Raw genomic sequence first — 22,891 nt, forward strand, 5'->3', positions numbered from 1 at the left:
GGGGGGGGGGCGGTTTCAAGACAGGGTTTCTCTGTGTAGCTTTGGAGCCTGTCCTGGCATTCGCCCTGTAGACCAGGCTGGCCTCGAACTCACAGAGATCCGCCTGCCTCTGCCTCCCCAGTGCTGGGATTAAATGCGTGCGCCACCACACCCGGCTCATCAACCCTCTTAATAATCTATTTTCTCTCTTTAAAAGTTTTCTAAGATTATTTTATAGTACCAGGGCTCAGGCATGCCATGCAAACACCTTACAAAGAGCCACATCCCAGCCCAAGCCTGGCTCCTTAGTTATGCTTGCCCAAGCCCAGCCGTCTCCCACCCTTCACTCCTCCTTTCCCTTCCTCTCTCCTCCTTCACCACTTCTTGGGTAAAGTTGACAGTAGCCAACACCAGTAGGATACTTTTAGGGTACAAAACACTCAGAACCCCATGTCTCTCCTACACACAAACCCAATGACATAATGGTGACATGACCAACAATAAACAACGGCCATCACTTGCTCTCGATTGCTAAATGTCCAGGAAAGTACCGATTGGACACAAAGGGCGGATTCATTACTGTTCCCTAACTGATTTACACCCAGATGGAAGAAGATATTACTAAGGCCCAACTCACTGTAGACAGCCAGGGAAACTCTACAATTTGTAGTAAAAAAAAATAAAATTTCCTTTCCAAAAAGAAACTGGATTTGTTCCTAATGCAGGAACAGTGAGTAACAAAGGATGTTTTGGGGGCTGGAGAGATGGTTCAGTGGGTAAGAACACAAGCTGCCTTTGCAGAAAACCTGGGTGAGGCTGCCAGCACCCACATGGCAACTCACAACCATCTGCAACTCCAGCTCCAGAGCATTCAAACCCTCTTCTGGCCTCCATGGACACTGGACTGTCCAATGGTGAACAGACACATGTGTAGGCATACATGAGATTTCTTTCTTTCTTTTTTAAGGCACTGCAATGTTAACAAACCAAATACATGTGTCCAAATGCGTAAGACTAAAAAGCAAAACATGGTGGCTTTAGTTTAAGGCCAGCCTGGAATACAGAGGCCAGCAAAGGCTATATGTTGTATCAAAACAACAATAAAAAACAAAAGAAATACATCACCTAACAAACAAAAAGGAGATCTGGGGATGGGGGAGAGTGCTTGCCTAGTATGCAAAGCTCTGGGATCCATTCCCAGCACCACATGAACCCAACACTGTCAATTATGCCTCTAGTCTCAGTACTCAGAGGCAAGTGCAGGTGGAGTTTTGGCCAGCCTGATCTACATGTCATCTGTATAGCGAGACTTTGTCTTGAAACAACAAAAATAAGAGTAAATAAATAGCACATAGCACAGACCAAGATAACTTAAAACACAATCATAGTGACTTTTTAGGAGACTAGTGGACCAATACATGTCCTGGCCCTAATGCCCTTCTCATTTCATAGTAACACAATGACAAGGGATCCAAAAGAGAAATGAACCCAAATGGTCAAATAGCTACACTGCATAAATGCAACTGTATTAAGCAATTACTCAGGGCTGGGGTGTGGCTCACAATAAAGGAATTGCTTGACATCTGTCAGTATGAGATAAAGCACTTGCTTAGGGTATTCAAGGCCAAATCCATCCCAGGCCAAAAAGAAAAATGAACGAAAAAAAGAAAACACTGAGGGTTTATTCTATTTTCTTTTATAGTTTTTTTGAGGGACGAGGTGGGGTAGGGTTGGTTTTCAACACAGGGTTTCTCTGTATAGCGCTGGCTGTTCTCAAATTCAGAGATCCGCCTGCCTCTGCCTCTGCCTCTACAGTGATCCATGGCGGAGGCCATCACCACCCGGCTGTCTTCTACATAATTTTAAAACTTCTTATAATTAACCTTTGTCAAAAGCAATAGGAAAAACACACAGTTAAGTCAAAATCATCTCAATTCACTCCTAAGATGAAACAACTCTTAAAAAACACAACAAAAACCATTTGTGGCTGGAGAGATGGCTCAGCAGCTCAGAGCTTGCTGCTGTTCTTCCAGGGGACCTGTGTTCAAAAAATTAGATGACCCACAACTGCCTGGAACTCCAGTTCTAGGAGATCTGACACCCTCTTCAGCCTTCTGTGGGCACCCACCCACCGACACACAAAGTCACAACACAAACTCACATACGTAATTTCTTAAAATTTGCTCTGTAATGTTCAATTTGGGGGAAAAATATACTTACCAAATTTCTTACAGAAAAGCTGGTCTACCATCTTCCTCAGTTTAGTGATCCGTGCATACCACTCTTCCTTTACTGTGAGGGAAGAAGCATAAGATTTCTCAGCTGAAGAGCTCTTACTTACTCGGGTTATGAAATGTTACAAGAACATCTTAAGTTAATTTTTTCTCCCTATCTTTTTTTGACAGAAGTTATATCTAAAACTTTGGGAAATACTTATTAATCTTCATAGGGCAACTCCCACTCCATCCAGAGGAACACAAGACAAACTATAACCTCTTTCCTTTAAAAACACATGAAGGCATGACCGTATACATAATTATCTATGTTCTGAATTAGATAGAACTGATGACCCATTATCCAATTGACAAATACAGACTTTACAATACACTTTTTGGCTAATTTATTAATTAGCTAATTTCCGAGACAGTATCTCATTAGCCCTGGCTGGCCTGGAACTCCCAAGTACTGGAATATTTTTTTTTAAAGATTTTATTTATTTATTATATATACAAAATTCTGCTTCCATGTGTATCTGCACACCAGAAGAGGGCACCAGATCTCATAACGGATGGTTGTGAGCCACCATGTGGTTGCTGGGAATTGAACTCAGGTCCTCTGGAAGAACAGTTGGTGCTCTTAACCTCTGAGCCATCTCTCCAGCCCAAGTACTAGAATTTTTAATGACCTGCCATACCAGGTAGAAAACACATCTATGCAAGTCTACCCACAAATGCAGTATTTATGTTTGGGTATGTGTCATAGCTTTTGTTGACTTGACATAAAGCTAGATATACCCAGGTAGAAGAAATCCCACCCTCCCACCCCACCCCCAGATATCCTGGAACTTGCTCACTTGCTCTGTAGACCAAGCTGGCCTCAAACTCACAGAGATCTACCTGCCTCTGCCTCCTGTACTGGAATTAAAGGCGTGCTCCACCACGCCCAGGTGAAAGACGGAATATTTCCATCAGACTGGCCTATGGAGCTATGTGGGGCATTTTCTTGACTGCCGATTGATGTGAGAGGGCCCAGTCCACATTGAGCAAGTGCTATACCCTGGGACAAGTGGGACTCGCTGTGAAAGGAGAGCTGACCAAGCCAAGAGAAGTAATCCGGTAAGCAGCATCCCTCCATGGGCTCTGCTTCAGTCCCTTCTGCTGGCTGCCTGCTTTGAGCTCCTGCCTTGGCTTCCCTCATGATGGGCTGTAACCTGTAAAACCAAATAATCCCTCTCCTCCCCAATTCGGTATTGGTCAGTGTTTTTCACAGCAACAGAGACGTTTTTAGAGCTCTGTCGTTAGGGCACAATCTACCCATCTTCCGTGGTTATCAACAGAAAAAGTATTACTCTTCTATGGGGGACTTGGGTTCTGGAGTGCATGCCCTGTAAAGACTCAGCTGCCAGCCAAAGGCCTACTTATTTATGAAGACAGCAACCCACAGGAGGGCCACACTGCCCTGAGTGACACACACACACACACACACACACACACACACACACACACACACCACACACACTGCTGTGACTAACTGGGAGCTGCAGACCCACCTCCTGATGCTGGCTTATCAAGCTGTAAGTCTTCCCGTGTAGAGTTCAGAAGCTCGTGTCTAAAAGGAAAGAGTTCAATGGTGAGAACTTGCCAGGCAGTATCTAGCAAGGAGGCAAACAGCACGCGTACAACACTCAATCATCAAGACTGTACTCCAGCACAGCTCGACCTAACTTCACAAGGCTTCTACAGAGCAGTTAAGGGCAAACTATCTCAGAAAATGCTCCATGGAGCCTCTGTGCTCACAGTAAGAGGGACCTTGCTACAAATATTTTACATTTTTTATAGCAATTTACTCCTTAAACTTTATATTACAAAAATATATTCTCCCGAACAGGTACAAACTTTGTTTTTAAAGCTCTGCATATACTTAACATTTGTATATGCAGGGCAAGAGATATGCTGTATTTTTCTGAACAACCAAACAACCCATAAAACACATGAACCCAACTCCACACAGCCCCATAGAGCTTTTTACTGGAGTGGAGAGCAGGAGGACTATTTGAACAACCCAAGGCATCAGGAAGTGAGGGAAGCCAGGTCACAGTCAGTGAATACAACCCTGAAGGATGGTAGGCTGTGACATAGAGAGCCTGCTAATTCTATGAACAGACAGGCAGAGCAGGTAAGCCTTTTCTGGATACTCAGGACACCAACCCCCTGTGAACTGTGACCGCTTACCCACACCACCCAGTACTGTGGAAAGTGACCCTGACCCCTGTGATCTGTGACCCTCTCACTCACACCAACCACTGAAGAAAGCAAATACTCCGTTACTTTTTTCCATCTTGTAAAACAATTGTCACAAACTTTGACTGTTTCATTTTTCTCACAAGGTCTACTGGAACTCACTATGTAGACTAGAATGGCTTCAAACTCATAAAGACTCTCTTGCCGCTGCCTCTTGAATGGTCTATCTATGCTAAAGACACGACTTCCTTCCCATGTGCTGGCACACATTTTTTGGAACCCTCCAGCCCTCTCATTTTCAGTGCATGTCTGCTACAGTATTTTAGTTTCCTGGACCTATGCCTTCAAAGTGTGCACAATGTTTCAGGATAGAGGCAGCTACCTCCATCTTTATTTCCTGCTATCACTATAAATGCCCTCCTAGATCTTGAAACTTTACTCTGTAAACTTAGTCAAGAGATATGGAAGTGGGGTCAGCAAGCTGACATAAGCATGATACCACCAAGTATGAAACCTGGGGTTCATCATGAAAATGCACCCAGCAGAAAGAGAACCAACTCCTGACTTTCTCTGACCTCCACGTGTACATGCATGCACATGCAAACATACACACAGAAAAAGAAATGTAAAAAAACAAAAGAGGCCCAGACGCATTAGCACCGCCTCTTCTGATGACAGCACTTGCTTAGCAGACATGAAGGAAGCCATCCTCGCTACACTTTTCTAGTCAGTGTGAAGGATATCCCTCATTTTCCTTTTCACTCTTCCTTCCAGCTTTGCTTATTTTAATTTTCAACCTTATGCTTACATGTATGCTTTCAGTTTTCCAGACTTAAAAGCAACACACAGATGCTGTGGCTACTCTTTCCCATTGTGAAAACAGTGAGGGAAGAGTGATGACCGCAGGCCTACTGGGTGGGCAGGAGGAGCTCATGATTCAAAGCCAATCCCAGTCTGACCTGAACACACTTGTACACACACATTACAAGGTGGAAGCCAGGCTGCTGGGCAGATGGCTCAATAAAGCCCTTTCCCCAAAAGCAAGAGGACCAGAGCTCAGATCCTCAGCACTCAACAAACGTCAGGAAGGGATGGTAGCCCACTTGTAATTCCAGCCTCAGATAGCAGAGACATAATCCCTAGAGCAGTACAGGCTAGACAGACAAGCTGAATCAGGAACCCTGGGTTTGACTAAGAGACCTGTCTAAAAAGAATAAGGTGGAAGAACGGATCCACCACGATACTAACACTAGCACACACACACACACACACACACACACACACACACACACACGTAAAAATACGTGCTACAAACGTGCACATACAAACACAGGAAAAAGGAAGAGTGCAACATAAAGAGATACAATCATTCCAGCCTGTGATTAATGAGTATTTGCCAGCATTTAAAAAAAAAAAAAAAAAAAAAAAAGCACCAACCAAAACAGACAAGAGCCCCAAACAAGTGCAGGTGTCTTACTTCTTAATCACAAAGCGGATCCTCTCCTTGGCCAGTAATATCCTCTCAAGGCGAGGAATGCCGTATGTTGATGGCCTTCTAAAAGGAATCCCTTCAGGAAGCCCTTCTACATAAAGATCTTCAACATGGGACTGGAAAAGAGGGTATGGGATCGTCACCGGACCTTTGGCTTTTATAGCTTGAGCTTTAGGATGAAAAGAGAAAGGGACCATCATTACAAGACAAGGCTCAGAGGAAACTCCACAACAGAATGTCAACCAAATATGCAATGCTGCTTTGTCTTCCTAAGTTTGTTTAAGCCAAAACCACAGTGGTTTGTGTGGATGTTATAAATGGAACTGCCGAGGTTTTAGAACACTAGCATTTGTTATTTACCACTAAACTTCTAAAAGGATTTCTCTAAGTAACAGAAAAGAAGACATTTTTGATCTGCATAATTTATGATTAACAGCCATATATTTACTCAAGGGTAAAATGATACAACAGTCATAGATGTGTCCACAGCCTGGAGGACATGGTCGCCAAATGCATCACCATCAGCTGGTGTGCTGTGCATAAGTGAACCCAATAAACACTAGCATTTACATTAAAGTTTCAAGTATATCATATATGGAGAGAAAGCATGAACTCACTGATCCCCTGGCCCAAATACCACGTCTATAGAACACAGTGAGAATTCCTCCTTCTACGCAGCCAATTACCACCCCAAGTTGCTTTCAATTTATAAAACATAAAGATTGTTATGATAATTTCATAGCAGTTGGCACACATATACAAAAGAAGCTTGGTGGGCATGGTGGAGATTGCACCACTCAGGAGGCAGGGGGATCTCTGTAAGTTCCATGCCAGCCTGCTCTACATGGTAAGACCTTGTGGTTTAAATGGCTGAGGACCTCAGGGTCAGGGTGCTGCTCCATACTAAAGTAGTCTAGCTCAGAATGGTGCTCATTAAAACATGAGAACACAGAGAGCAAGCAGGAACCATCTACCAGCCAGCACCCTGCGAGGACGGTGCTATCTTACCAGATCTTCAGGACACACCTGTAGTCCTCATGCCTACTCAGGAGAGGAAGCCAGGAACATGAAGACATGACACCCTGGCCTAGCCATGACCTGCCTGCTGTACCTCACGGTTTCTACACAAACTGTGTCTATGTTTCCTGCTTTGAAACCAGTGAATGAAAAGCACAAAGTAAGGCCTAAACATAATGTGGGAGGAACAGGGAAGGAATCATAAAGCAAATAAAGGGAAATATGAAGCACCTTGCAAAATAATTGTATTGTAACTCTAGACTTTTCATTTAAGTTCCCAGCCACATTTAATAAATCTATGTATGTCGGGTGGCTGAAGGGATGGCTTAGGGGTTAAAAGTATTTGCTGATTTTGCAGAGGTTCAGTTCCCAGGATGCACATGGCAACTTATAACCATCTCTGCATCAGGTATATAGAGGGTACAGAAAATAGACACACTCCAAACACCAACAACACTAATATAAAAATAATTTTTTTTTTCCAAAGGTTTCTGGAGGGGCTGGAGAGATGGCTCAGCGGTTAAGAGCACTGACTGTTCTTCCAGAGGTCCTGAGTTCAATTCCCGACAACCACATGTTGGCTCACCACCACCTTGAGATCTGGTGCCCTCTGCTGGCATGCGGGAAGAAGACTGTATACATAATAAATAAAATCTTTTTTTTTTTTTTAAAAAAAAAAGTATTTTAAATTTAAAAAAAAAAAAAAGTTACTGGGAAGTGGTGGTACACACCTTTAATCCCAGCACTCAGGAGGCAGAGGCAGGTGCATCTCTGAGTTCAAGGCCAGCCTGGTCTCCAGATCGAGTGCCAGGATATGGGGATCTAGAAGCTCAGGTTTCTAATACGACCTTATAAGAGACCGGTGTGTAAGGAAGGCCTAATTCCTGGCAGCCCTGCCTGGCTGGTCTGAGGCAGGACCTGAAAGGACTGCAGACATACCGTACTTTCTTTCAAACAGCTCTTCAACTTGCTTCCGTAGGTCTGTGATGCGTGCATTCCATTTCTCTGAAAATGAGAGGAAGCTATTTTCAGTACAAGGGCAGCTTGGCACTGGGTGCTCGCCATAGCAGACAACCCGCCTATCAGCCCATTTCAGTCTGGCTTTTCCCTGGCTTCCCCAGGGTCTTTCCTTTTTCTGGATTCTTAGGAGCAGTTGAAGGCTGAAGGACATTTGAAACTTATTTTTAGAACATTCTACAGACTGCCTTTGGAGCTTTAAAACTTCTTAAAGATAGGTGACCTGAAAAGACCAGTCCAATTAAGCACTGCAAAACATCAGCAAAGAGAGGCCTCCATGGGTCCTGGGCAGGGTGGTGGTAGTGGGGGGGTAGGGGGTGGGGAAACCTCCTGAAGCAAGTCAGCTGTGGAGAAGCAAAGGCTTTTTATAGGGAGGCAGCTGCAACAGCCACACAACCCTGAGGACACTCAACAAACTCACACACACACATAAAACCCAGGTAGCACCAGCAGATACTTCAAGAACAAAATGGGAGATTCAGATGCCTTTATCAGGGCCGGGGTGGGGTTCAGGACTAGTAGAGCACTGGTCTAGGCAAAGCCCTGGGGTCTACCCCAACATGAACAGAACAAAGACTTTCAAAAGTTAAGTGATCTTTAAAATATGGACCACAAAACGAAACCTCTAGTATCTGACTCAGTCCCTTAGTGGAAACCCACTGGCAACTGGAGGCATAATTATTTAGGAGAGGTGGGGGACAGGGCAAAACTGAACACCAAGAGGGGTAAGTTTGCAAATGAAGGTTTTAGTCCCTTGCCGGATAATGGGGCACCAATGGCCAACACAATGCCATCTACACCAGCTGCTTACAGGATCCATGTAGATCCACCATCTCCTGTATCACAGCTGGCCACTGCCCACCTCTTCCCAGCGGTTACTCACCGAAGTTGAACTCCCTCACTTTGCGCTTGCCAGCGTTGGCGGGCTCGGGGACCGGTGGAGGCGGGGGCGGCTCACTGCTCTTTGGCCTCTTGGTGGGTGGGGAGTAATCATCATCTTGAGAAAGAAAACCTTCATTACTGCAGGGACCAGCTGCTGGAGTCACAGTGCCGTGAGAGAACAGCTCTGGGCACTCACGGGAACAGCCCACATGGCCACCAGCTCTCCCACCCTGCAGGCCAGCTGCTCATCCCCTCTGTCCAGTTCTCCCTCCTCCAAAAGTTTCCATGACCAAAGCTGTGCTCCATTTAAAGTGTTCTGAGAAGAAAAGGTTTTAACAGAGGCAGTTGTTTCCACTACTAACTATACACATATGTTGTCAGAAAAGGAAGATGAGCTCTGAATGCAGGCTTATAAACGATCCCAATGGCCTTAAACAAGGGCAGTTGGAGGGTGAGGGGACTGGGGACTAAGTCAAATACTGTTCTTGGTTTCTGTTAGGTAGGGATTTTTTTTTTTTTTTTTTTAGTTTATTATTTTTTTCTGTTGGATCATTCCATAGCATTGGGCTCTCCCACTACACCTTTTGTTGTTGTTACCTGAGACAAGGTGGCTTTGGACTGAGGATCCTCCTGCCTCAGCTTCCTAAAGCACCACCAAGCTAGCTTTGTAAATAATCTCAATAGCACAGAATCTCCAGAAAGAAAGGGACAGAGATGTTGACTCGATCCACATAGCACCATGTGTAAACACCCCAGATAGAGCGTGGGCACACACAGGTCAGCACACCATGACACAGGACCATGTGTAATCACCCCAGATAGAGCATGGGGCACACACAGGTCAGCACACCATGACACAGGACCATGTGTAATCACCCCAGATAGAGCATGGGGCACACACAGGTCAGCACACCATGACACAGGACCATGTGTAATCACCCCAGATAGAGCATGGGGCACACACAGGTCAGCACACCATGACACAGGACCATGTGTAATCACCCCAGATAGAGCGTGGGGCACACACAGGTCAGCACACAATGACACAGGACCATGTGTAATCACCACCATAGATCGTAGGGCACACACAGGTCAGCACACCATGACACAGGACCATGTGTAATCACCACCAGATAGAGCGTGGGGCACACACAGGCCAGCACACTTGGGAACTCCATGCTTATTTCAATGGCACAGAGGGGACCTTCAAGTAAAATCCCATCTCTCAATGCACCTGACACTAAAGCCAAGGACATGTGGTCCAAAAAGAAAAGCCACTATTATCTTCTGATCCCACACCTAAGCTGCAAATGGAAATTATAGAATCTTTAAAGACAGTGTAGGCTGTCAGGGGTGGTGATGCATATCTTTAATCCCAGCACTTGGGAAGCAGAGACTGGTGAATCTCTATGAGTTCCAGGACAGCCAGGGCTACACAGTGAGAACCTATCTTAGAAAAGAAAAAAGAAAAGTATAAACAGGGAGATCAGAAATTCAAGGTCATCCTCAGCTAAATGACAAATTCAAGGCCAGCCTGGAATACAAGTGACCCTATCTCAAAAATCAATTAAGTATAGAATAGAAAAAAATTACTACTCAAGGACAATAGCTATCACAAACGACCATTCAAATACAACAAAAAATATTATTAAGAATAATTAAGGTGTAATTGTTACTCTCAAACGGGCATAGAAGAAAAAAAATCAGCCTTTAATCCCAGCACTTGGGAGGCAAAGGTAGACAGAACTCTGTGAGTTTGAGGCCAGCTTGGTCTACAGTGTGAGTTCCAGGACAGCCAAGGCTACACAGTCACAGTGAGAACCCCCTCCCCGCAAACAAAACAAAACAAAAACCAGGTGTGATGGCACAGGGCTAGAATCTCAGCATTTGAAAGACAGAGGATGTCAAGGTTGAGGCCAGTCTAGACTTCCAAAAACAGGGAGGAAAACCAGGTATCATGGCACACACTTGTAATCTCAGCACAGAACAGAACAGATCAGAAATTCAAGGTAGGCTACAGAGTGGATTCAAGGCTAGTCTGGGATGCATTAGACACTGTCTCATTTTTAAAAAGAAGAAGGAAACAGAGTTGCCAGCCAGGGACTGAGATATGACCCTGCAAAACAGCTGGGCACTGGGGGATCAGACTGAAGACAGACTCCCGGTTTAACTCTTTCTAGTAGGCCTCTTGAAAGATGGTTGGCTTCCAACTGAGGCCCAGGAAAAATAGCCAGGCAGATTTTCTTGTGTCAAGAGATCACTTCTTAGGCTGGGTATAGTAACTCACACCTTTAATCCTGCACTTGGGAGGCAGAGGCAGGCATTCTGAGTACAAGGCCAGCCTAATTAACATAGTGAATTCCAGGACCGCCAGGGCTACATATAGAAAGCCTGCCTAAAAAAACAAACAACAAACAAAACCACCTCACTTAAGTCAGTGGAAAACCCACTGCTGACAGAGCCCCTAGCTGGGGGCTGCTAGGAGCTGTGGCTCATCTTTTCCTTTGGATCTAATCCATAAATTGGAATTTCACATTAGTTCCTATCCAATTATGCATAAACTGTTTAAAAAACTACAAATTCTGGCTTAGTCAAGTGCCTACAAAAGCAACAGCAGCCCCAATGGCTTCCACCCCCTCTGCCTGAGATAGGGCCTCCTTCCAATACCAGTGCCATAAATGATGGTCCTGCAGTCTCAACGTGAAGGGTGGAAACTGTTCCTGCTCCAGGCAAAGCATCACCAGGTACACGAGAGGCTCTTCTGTTCATGGAATGACTACATGAGCATATACCCTATGTGCTTCAATTACAGGCAGCAGCCCATGCCCTCAGCATTAATTTCACAGAAAAAAAAAAGCCATCTCTGGAACATGACATCTATCTACTGTCAAGCTTAAGCTTCCCAGTGACACCACAGCCCTAAAGGACACTGTTCAAACTCTCAGAGCTCTCATTTGTTTGTAATCAAATGGTTGTTCAGTAGGGTTAACAGTGAAGACCCCACTCATGCGATGAGGTACATATACTGTGTAGGGAGCAGTTACTAGATTGAAGCAGAATAACACAGCTGTCAAGCGTGTGTGGCACACTCAGTTTTGCCATAGCACTTGTGGCAACGCACAGTGAGTGGCCAGATGGACCACAAGCAGGCAGAAATATTTGTGTGGTCCTAAATAGCAACACGAAAAAATTCATGATAGTCCACCCTTGAAAACACAACATGAATCAGAAAACAAACTGACTGCAAAGCAACTTCAAGAAAACAGTGAAATACAAGTCCCGTGAGAAGCTGGCTACAGCACCTCAGTAGTGCGTAAAGGATTTGGGTTTGGAGCAGAGCCCTGAAGGACAACTTTGTGATAAGGAAACAGCTTTTCAAAGATGTCTCTTCATGAGCTAAACAGAGCTTTCACAAAAGCAAGCTACAACATGCTGAGCTCCGCCTTCCCCCATGCACTCCCATACACAGGATCTGGCTGGCCTGGCAGTCAGTCATTCCTTGACACTCCTCCCTCAGTGTCTGAGTGTTGAGACCATTGAGTGTGCACTACACATGCCCTACATCTCTGCATATACCACTGGAAACAGCATCCAATCAAAGCCCCATCTGTAAGCATGGTGTTTATGAGACTGAGGCCTGTACAGTCAGCCACACAGCCTCAAAGCTTCCCAAACACAGCTCACTTACACGTGTCAGCTGTGAGCTGCTAACGCCTACCTCCAACCAAAGAGGTCACCATTGGAAAATCAGAGACTCAGGAAGCATCAAGGTCTAACACAATAAAGTGTGACCAAGACTTTGTTGTTTTTTTATTTTTCCAGACAGGGTTTTCTCTGTGTAACCCTGGCTGTCCTGGAACTTGCTTTGTAGACCAGGCTGGTCTTGAATTCACAGAGATCCGCCTGCCTCTGCCTCCCAAGTGCTGGGATTAAAGGTATACACCACCACCGCCAAGCAAGCTTTTTTTTTTTTTCCTCTTTATTCTTATCTATAAACTCCTTGGCAAATGTAAAAAGATACAGTAGGGGAAACAGTCCTCCCCAGGCAACAGGGGTGTTCATTTTTCTTAAACCTTTCTTCAAAATAGAAGCACATCCCTAAAGAAACCAGGTTCCTTCTCTAGACATGCTTTTCCTTAAGATTTAGTATTTTATGTGCATAAGTGTTTGCCTTCATGAATGTATGTGCACCATATCATGCCAGGTGCCCTTGGAGTCCAGAAGAGGACACTGGATCCTTGGAACTGAAACTATCAAGGGGTGTCGGCAAATTACGGATCCTGGGAAAGAGCAACAAGCGCTCTAAGTGCTCAGGCATCTCTGGACCCTGTACTTTTCCTTTGACAATGGTTTCATTCACGAAAGGCACTAACCACATTACACAGTAGGGACCTTTTCTCATCCTTTTAGTGTGCTTACTTGTGTGACTCTGGTGCTGTAAGACAGGATTTACCATGTCAATAATCAATACAGCCACTACGCCAATTTGGTGCTAGGGAAGGAGAGGCCAGTGGATCTATGTGAGTTTGAGTCCAGTCTGGTCCACAGGTCTAAATGTCAAGTTTCAGGACATCCAGGGCTACATAGAGGGACCATGTCTCAAAACAAATAAACAAAAACAAAACACAAAACCCAGCTTGGTTCTATGTCTTATCCAAAGTTTTATTTCTATAATTCAAAGATGTACCTACTTTTTCCACTTCTATATAAAGGACAAAGTTGATGATTATCTCATTTACATGCTTATAATTTTCCAGAACTTAGAGTTTTTTTTATTAAAACATTATAATTTGGGGCTAGAGAGAAGGCTCAGAAGTCAAGAGCACTGGCTGCTCTTCCAGAGGTCCCGGGGTTCAATTCCCAGCACCCACATGGCAGCTCACAACATGGTAACTCCAACAAAGTGATCTGACACCCTCAGACAGAGACCTAAATGCAAGCAAAACACCAACGCACAAAAATAAAATAAATCGCTTAAAAATTTTACAATTTATGTATTTATTTAGTAATGTATTGTATGTGTGTGGAAAGGCGTGCAGGCATCCCATCGCTAGGATAAAGAGAGTAGCAGGGTCTCTTCTTTTACTATGTGGGTCCTGGGGATTAAACTGAGATCACTAGGCTTGGTGACAAGTGCCTTTACCAGCTGAGCCACCTCACCAGGTTTTAGCTAATAGTGACAAATTTTCAATTCTTTAATTGACTACACAGAATTCAAAGTAGCTTTCAGGTTAATGAAATTATGTTAATGAGAAAGACAAATCTATGAATTAATTTACTGAAATTAAAACATAAAGTATGAAAAGTTTTCTACCCCGTGAAAGCTACCAAACCAGTGCACATCTTCAATACAATGGAGACACAGAAGGACAGTTCACAGAGAAAGACAGAGAGGGAGACAGAGCACACCCAAGCTCCCAAACCAAGAAAGGTTATGCTGTGGTTAGGAAAAAAGAACTGCCAACTGTGTGGTTCTGGGGAGGTGGGGGGCATGAGCTATATGACAAAAACTTGCACCATAATGCATCTACTCATTTGCAGAAACATACATGTCCACAGATATCAGCAATGCACTGCCACTGTCCCCAGATGAAGGGGTAGATGGGGAGAGCTTTACAAGAAAGCACTACACTGAGGAGCACTTACAGAGGAGTACGGGAAGACAGTGAAATTAAAGGGAAGAAAAGCCTGGAGGGCAGTACATGCCTTAATCCCAGCACTGGCTAGCAGACAGACAGATCTCTAAGAGTTCAAGATCAGCCTGGTCTACAAAGCCATTCCAGGACAGCCAAGGCCTCATAGTGAGATACTATTCTAGGAAAAAATAAACAAACAAACAAACAAACGAACAAATAAATAAATAAATAGAGGTGCACACCTCAGCACTCAGGAAGCAGAGGCAGGCAGATCTCCATGAGTACAAGGTTGCCTGGTCTACACAGTAAGTTCAAGGCCAGCCAGGGATACACAGTGAAACCCCATCTAAAAACATAAATAAATAAATAAATAAATAAATAAATAAATAAATAAATAAATAAATAAAATTAATATCAAGACAACTTAGCTACTCGAGATTATATTAAATTTTACTTGTACCCATTGCTTCCAAACTTTTCAAAAGAGAAATAAGTGGTATTGGGGAGGAACTTGCTTTAAAATTACCGACTCACCCAGTGTGATAGCATATGCCTATAGTCTCAGCTACTTGGGAAACTGAGGCAGGAGGATGGCAGGAGCCTAAACATTTAAGGCCAGCTTGGGCAGCCTTCTCCTCGCCTCTGCTGACTGAGATACTAGGATCTCCAGCTTTTCTAAAATGTCTTCTGTCATAACTCTGGAATCCGCTCTGTGAGTGGACCTAGGTTTGGATGCCACCCCCCCCTTTTACTACTGACAGAAAGCATAGTTTGGTCTACACCTCCAGGCCATGTTCACTATGCACAGCTTAAACCTGTTACCCAGTACTCCCAGAGGCACTGGGGGAGCCGTGCTGGGGCGTGGGCTGCTCTGTCCCCAGCGTCTTTCAGAATGGATGAAATGCATACTCAGTGTGACTGTGACACATATGCTCATGACCAGAAGTGAACTCTTAGAGTCCAGGCTTGAACAACTAACCTTCAATAGTCACCTCAACTTCAGGGTCCTCACTTGTTTCTGAAGGGACATGTTGAGTAGAATCTTGAAAAAAATAAAATTCTAAAATGACATTCATTATTCAGCATGTTCCGTGTGCTCCAACACTTACTGTCTGGTGCTCCCAAAGAAGCCTACAATGAAATGCAACTGGCATTTGAATTCATTTCATGTTCATTAAAAATACTTGCCCCTTGATTACAACTAGGGATAAAAGAAAACAAAGTGTAGAAAAGCGCTGGGTAATGTTAAGACCATACCGAGTTACCTGCATCAGTGGACTCGAGAGGAATGCGGTTACAGCAAACTCACAATTATTTCTTTGCTATGTAACTGGAGGATGCCAGATAAAGACACGCTTCCTAGTGTGGACACTATAGCCTCTCTCCTTCCAGGAATCCTACGAGTGGTTTATACTGTTAAATAAAACCACAACCAACTTTTTGCAAAGGAGACCTTCATATTAAGAGAAAGTTGGTGACAAGTACATGCATGCCTGCAGCTGACTCATTTACAAGACTCTTTGACTGGGATTTGGGTTACACAAAACGTACATATACAGGAAATGTTAGTGCCGGAAGCACAGGGAATTTTCATTAGCTGTCTTTCACTTTGCAAAAGTTGAGAGATTAGCTGACTTGCCAAAGATGATGTCTGCTGTTAGTACAGGAATAAAGAGCAGAGCCCAGTGCACTCAGCTGTTAACACATCAGTAAGAACTTCACAAGAAACAATTCTCCCGAGACCTGGTATGTGTTGACAGACTTGTGAATACGTGAAGCAGCCTGGCAGCTGGATGAACCATGCAGGTCCTGTGCCGAGGCCTGTTGTTAGCAGGGCCACCTACCCCAACCTAAGCCCTGCTGCAGAGGCTCATCACATTACCTCCCCAAGCCCAACAGGGCTCTCACCACACAATCACCTACGAAGAACATCTCAAATTAGCACAAGGATTTCTTTTTCTGTTTTATTATTTTGAGACAGGGTTTCACTATATAGCCCAGGCTGGCCTGGAACTCACCATGTAGCCCAGGCTAGCCTCAAACTCGTGGCTGATCCTCCTGTCTCAGCCTCCCATGTGCTGGGATAACAGGCGCAAGCTACCACACCCGGCTAGAATGTCAAAATTTCCGAGAGAAATGTATTCATACTAGAAGCCTACTTTCTGCTGCTGAATGTGCATAGATCAGCCTTTGTCTTTGCTAGGATCACTCCTTCACTAGACAGTAAAAGGTCAAATCATGATTCCTTAGATAAAATGAAACAACACATACAAGAACTTTCAGGGTAAGTTCCCCCTGTGTTTTATAAACAGCAGTTAATGAGAGGAACACTGATTTGGAAACAAGAGATCAAGTCCTTGCAGGGCTACAAGACCTCTGTGAGCTATTCCAACCCCTCAACAGGGGATACTGCCATCTGGTCCTTAACAGTTCTCAGCCATGTCGCTGAGTGCCAAGTTAAAGTCAGTGGCTAGCTGAGTGGCAGCCATTCCTGGGGTAGCTAGCTGTGGGTATGGTAACAGTGAGAAGACAGAACTTCTCAGTCACAAAGTTATCTGCTGCCTATGAACAAACTGGGGAAAACAAATGGTACATTTTAAAGTTAAATAGTATACAACCAGGAATCATTTAATTCTAAAATACTGAAAAATAGTAAATTAACTAAGTTTATAAAATAAAGGATTGGAGTTTTTTTCTCCCCAATGTACTTTCAACATGGCATAAGAAAGCTAAAAAGAAACAAAATAACCCACTTATCTAGCATCGCCAAGAGCCTCCCTAGCCCTGACAGCCAGGCCCAGTGCTTGTTAGCACAGTACGAGCCACCACATGCCTCCTCTCTAAAAAATGACAGTGCTGGCCATGAAGGCACTAAACACCACCATCTCATCTCTGAAGAACGTGCAACAGAAATGGTAAAATTCCAGGTCCCTTCTTTCCTAACCTTCGGCTGGCACTTCCACTTCTGTTCCTTCGTGGCCTTCTGAGGAATGATGGCTTCCTAAAAAGAAAACGAACAGTATATACTAATCCAGTAAAAAAAAAAAAAAAAAAAAAAAAAAACTAACAGTAAAAGAAGAAAAACTAGGTGACCATACAATTTAGCATAATAAACAAATACAAAAAGATTTTTTAACTCAGTAATAAATTCAAACAATGTTTTCTATCTCAAAAAAAATATTTAAACTCTGCTATTTGGAAGCTGAAAATTTTTGAAAATACAAACATCCAGAACAAAACTATGCAGGGCTGGGGGTTTTGGTATTAGTCCCTATCACCGCATGCTGCATTGCCGAGGGATGCCGGGATCTGAGAAGCAGTTACAGTCCAGGTACCATGCTTTTCTGGCAACAACTCACAAACAAAAACACCAAATCAGAGAAATTCTTTCCTTGCTTAAAGACTTAACAAGGTGTCAAAAAACAAAACAAAATAAGGTCAAGGCTTACTATGTGTGGAACGTTCCCTCTTTTCCTTTCTATTATAATAGGACACTACCCCATAATTTAAAATTTAGAGAATATTTTCATTTCAAAAACATCTAGTTCAGGAAATAACCTGCCTGCCTCTGGACATGGGGCATACATTCAGCCACCTGTTGTGTCAGGCAGTCAGGAAGACCAGGCCATCCTACTATAGCAAGAGGACCAGGCACAGCACAAGAGTCACTAGCCAGGACTTGGTGTCAGCCCTTAGGATCCAGTGCACAGCTGCCCCCAAGTGCACCCTCAATCTCTAAGTGTCTAAGCTGGGGATAGGAAAAGAGGAGAAACACCGTCGTGCATAAAGGAAAATAGACACCTGCCAGCATAGGAGCCACTGAGGGGTGGGTAGGCAGCAGGTCTCCTGACAACTGTGCTCACTGCATGCCTGAGGGTTAGGCCAAGGCTATCGGTACACTTGGCCTGAGTGTCTTGGAGCTCTCAGTGGCCAGCTTAGGTCAAAGTCTCCGTGCTGCTGTGCCATGTGCCACCACATTCTGACTGTCTTGGGGTGCTTCCCACTTGCTCTACAGTGGGAACTCACTAGAACTCAAAGATGCGAAGCCAAAACATAAGAGAAGGGAGAAGAGGCCAGCAGTTCAACAGGAATGGCTGAGATACTGAGGGCATGCTAAGGAGGCGGCTCATGCATACTATGACCCTGTGTGTCCTCTCTGCTCTACCAAAATCTATGAAAATGAAAGAGAGACAATTATATTTACATTATAGAGTAATGCTAAAGAAAACAAATCTCACGAGATCAAAGCCAGAAGGGATAAAGGGAACGCCATCACTAACAGCTATGACCAAGTCTGGAAACACAGCACAAAAATTACCCAAAGAAATAATCTACTAAGCACAGGGATTTACAAATGATAGTCTGCAATCCTTCCCAAGCTAAGCATCACCACGCCTTAGTATTATTCATACTGCTAACCCAACAGTAACAGCCTGACTGTTGACTATGCTGATAAAGGTATAAAGTGTACTTTACCTTCAATAGGAAAGTGTGTCATGTACCCATTTCGAGATTCATTACTAGATTCACAAAAGGGAAAATTGGTTTTGAAAAACTTTGCTTGTGAAGTTCATTTATGTTTTTTTTTTTAAAGGCCAATACATTTTTTTCCTTTTCCATTCGGAAAAGTAATATAGTTATAATTATTAAAACAGTCTGTCCAATATAAAGAAACAGTAAATACGAACAGGATTTCGTGGGAGAGCAGAAGTGAAAGGCGATACCTTGCAAAGCCTTCGAAAGGGGGAGCTTTTCATCGACATCGCCAGTTTCAGAGGGGCCTGCTTTGGGATACAAAGAGAAGCTTCAAAAGGGATTTTACAGCATGTGCTGGTCATGTTAGTCACATCTGGGTGAGGTATATGGAATGATGGCCTTTTTAGAAATAAAAACAGGCAAAAAAAAAAAAAGTGACATTAGTCGATGGTCTTGGTTGATGTGTGTCAGGTAAAGGTATGTGTACACAGCTAAAGGAAACTGAGGATGAGTGACAGCATGGGATGGCATGGCAATGGCATGTCTGGGATGGAGGCTCCGAGTAGTTCAAACAGAAACGCTGGCTACAGCAAAGGCTGATGCGGACCGCACACGCCTGCCACTACAGAGATTACTGAAGAAACTGTTAACCTCCCCCAGGCTTTCTGAAGAAAGCACACTATTGTAAGTAACCGTCAACCACCACAGAGGCACACACAACAAACCACCAGGCGGGAATCGAGGCACTTTCTGGTCCAGAATCCTTTTCATTAAGTTAACAAAGTTTTTCCATTAGTAAAGTATTTTGAAAACGGGATTACATGGGAGAGAGGAAGGTGATTTGGATACTCCAAGGGTAAAGAGACAAAGCAGAGTCACAGGGCTATGGTCCAAGTGCAATACACACATGTATGAAGATGCCATAATGAAAGTTAATTCACTAGGGAAAACGTAGTTTCCAGCCACCAAAACCCACAGATGTAGGCATCACATTTTACAGTACTGGTAAGTTTCCACTGTACGGGAGACAGTTACATGGCGCCCAGGCTGACCTCTGACTTCTTGTTGCCTCCACCTACAGAGTGCTAGGAATGCAAGTCTATTCTCTGCTGGGGATGAAAGCTGGGGCTTCTGGCATACTAGGTGAATACCACCCACTGAGCTAAAGCCTTACACAAGCTTTTTAGAATTAATCAATTTAAAGAAGCAAAGCACTACTTTCAATGGCTACTTCTTAAATAAAATGAAATAAACAGCAACTAACCATAGTCTGTAACACCAACACTCAAGAGTATGGAGAATCCTGGGTTTGAGAACCTGGGCTCATAGCAAAACCACATATCCACAATAAAAGAAAACATGAACACAAAACACTATCTAAATACAATACAAAAAACACCCTAGACCAGTGGTTCTCGACCTTCTTAGTGCTTTGACCCTTTAATACAGTTCCTCATGCTATGGTGACACCCCAACCACAAAATTATCTTCACTGCTATTTCAAAAATGTCATTTTGCTGTTATGAATCATAACGTAAATATATGTGTTTTCTGATGGTCTTAGGTGACCCCTGAGAAAGGGTGATTCATCCCCACAGGTTGAGAACCACTGCGTTTGAACAGTCTGCAATAGCACACAGGGAATTTCACAAAGACATTAACACACAGTACAAGCAAGGGACATGTATAAAGGAGAGACACTGTGGGGTTCTGGGGTGGCTGTAGTGTGGCTCAGGGGCAGAACACCTGCTCACCCAGCAGCCCAAGGCCCTGGCTTCAATCTCCAGCACAGAAAGGAGAGTGTGGAAAAGAAGAAGACAGAAAGAAAAAAGGGAAATACCCACAAGGCACTGCTCTGCTGGCCTGGGAAATGGCCAGCTGAACTTGTAGCTAAACTTCTTCAACTGCACTAAAGAAACAATCACTGAGAACAACAAATGGCCAAACCAAACAGTCAGGAGCGGGAGAGGGCGGGGACAGGACAAGAGTATCATCACAAGTTAGATAGAGACCACCCTCAGAGACACAAGGGCTCAAGGCAAGCCAAGCAAACCATCATTCTGTACAATGACATACTCATAAAAAATAAGTGAGGTCAGGAGTGAGGGCGTATGCTTTTAATTCCAGCACTCAGGAGGCAGAGACAAGTGGATCTTTGCAAGTTTTAGGCCAGTCTGGCCTATTTAATGAGTACCAGGACAGCCAGAGCTACATAAGAGATGGTTTGAAAAAATATCAAATAAATAAAATGTCACCTCCCGAGTGTGGGTGTTAAGGGTATGTGTGCACATGGGGAGAGGGCCGTGGGGGACTAATACTCACAGCAGGCAATAAAAATGGTAACAATGAAGAAATACTAAAGGGCAGATTTTCTTTCTTTTTAATCTTTCTTTTTTAAGATTTATTATGCATACAGCATTCTGCCTGCATGTATGCCTGCAGGCCTGAAGAGGGTGCCAGATCATATTACAGATGGTTGTGAGCCACCATGCAGTTGACTAGGAATTGAACTCAGGATCTCTGGAAGGGCAGCCAGTGCTCTGAACCTCTGAGCCCTCTCTCCAGCCCCGGGCATATTTTATTTAAAAGATCAGTCTACCTGTTACCTTTATGTACACATGAGCAAACACTAACAACCAAGTCTAGCTACTCTGAACATTTTACCTCTAAAACCATAAAAATAATCCTCACGATTATCTCAGCTTTAAGTTCTGTATCACAGTCAGTAAAACTGTCCAAAACTAACTACAGATAACATAAATGTGGGGCCCAAAAGATAGGTTAGGGGGTAAAGGCACTAGCCACAAAGCCTAAAGATCCAAGTTCAATCCCCAGGAACCACACAGTGTAAGGAAAAGAACCAACTCCTAGCTGACCTTTCACCTCCATACATGTAGGGGCCCTACCCAACTTTTTTTTTTTTTTTTAAATGACTGTCACTGAAACTCAGCAATACACATACACAGATATTTGCACACTTAAACACCATGAAATATTTTGGGCATTTGTAGACTACTCCACATCCAATAAGAATTTTTAAAGAAAAATCAAGTCTACCAGGCAAGTGCAAACTAGAACTTTGTGAAAAAGTCACAACACACATACTGAAGTAGTCACTGACATTTTTGTTTGAGGCAAGGTCTCCCTGTGTAGCTCTAGCTGGCCTTGGCTTCCCTCCCAAGTGCTGAGAATGCAAGCATGGGCTACCAGGCCACATTTAAACCACTAAGATGAACCAGACTGACCGTACAAATGAAGACACGGATGTGGACCAGAACTCTCACATTCTCCTGACTGTAATGGAAAACTAGGAACAGGCACCGTGGCAAAGAAGGGGATTTGCTCAGAGAGCTAAAGGCCGCCAGCAAGTGTCAGGAAGAAAGACTGCATTAAACAATTGTTACCTTGAATGTTATACTGATAGTAATCAGGATCTTCTGACTCTTCCTTTACTGTCACAGCGGCCATTTCCAGAGAAATGCCTACAAAACAAGTGACAGTCTCCAGTAGGTCACAGTTCCAGGGTACTGTACATTCAAATCCTTATACATTTAAAGACTTTGAAGGGCAAACGCTTATTAGGGAGGGGTTGAAGAAAAGCATCTGCAACCCAAACCAAGTCAAGGTTTCGGCAACTGATAGACAGACAGACCAACGGACTGACCAACCTGAACAAACTTCACAGTAAAAATCAAGTAGCTCTATGGGAAAAGGTGAGCTGAAGAGAAGCACAGATACCTCGTTTTGCCCAGTCAGAACAGACAAAGGAAACTTTAGAACACAAGGTACCAGAGGGACATGGCTGCCCAACTGCTCTTGGGTGGGGAAGGAGAGTGAGGTAAAACTCCACTACCTCTGACAGAGACTCGAGTCCCTCAGTAGAGCAGGAAGGTCTTCAACATCCACACAGGCTGAGTGGTTTATTCTCTTAC

At 43.9% G+C, this 22,891-nt stretch overlaps 1 protein-coding gene across 9 annotated transcripts in view; it reads right to left on the reverse strand.

The window, feature by feature from the left end:
• Positions 1 to 22,891, reverse strand: part of Gtf2i (general transcription factor IIi) — an 83,999-nt gene that overhangs the window by 20,416 nt on the left and 40,692 nt on the right. The window contains exons 9-17 of one of the 9 annotated variants that reach the window (XM_027416109.2): positions 22,364 to 22,441; positions 19,208 to 19,267; positions 17,428 to 17,484; positions 15,463 to 15,525; positions 8,849 to 8,962; positions 7,888 to 7,953; positions 5,917 to 6,100; positions 3,749 to 3,807; positions 2,200 to 2,271 (exon numbers count right to left, since the gene is read on the reverse strand). In XM_027416109.2, coding sequence (XP_027271910.1) covers positions 2,200 to 2,271; positions 3,749 to 3,807; positions 5,917 to 6,100; positions 7,888 to 7,953; positions 8,849 to 8,962; positions 15,463 to 15,525; positions 17,428 to 17,484; positions 19,208 to 19,267; positions 22,364 to 22,441 — 753 coding nt within the window. Of the gene's footprint in view, positions 1 to 2,199; positions 2,272 to 3,748; positions 3,808 to 5,916; positions 6,101 to 7,887; positions 7,954 to 8,848; positions 8,963 to 15,462; positions 15,526 to 17,422; positions 17,485 to 19,207; positions 19,268 to 22,363; positions 22,442 to 22,891 lie in introns of those variants that run through there. The other 8 variants (XM_035443374.1, XM_035443375.1, XM_035443376.1 and 5 more) reach the window with 8 other exon arrangements.

The sequence above is a fragment of the Cricetulus griseus genome, chromosome 4, assembly GCF_003668045.3.
Source record: "Cricetulus griseus strain 17A/GY chromosome 4, alternate assembly CriGri-PICRH-1.0, whole genome shotgun sequence".
NCBI classification, from domain to species: domain Eukaryota; kingdom Metazoa; phylum Chordata; class Mammalia; order Rodentia; family Cricetidae; genus Cricetulus; species Cricetulus griseus.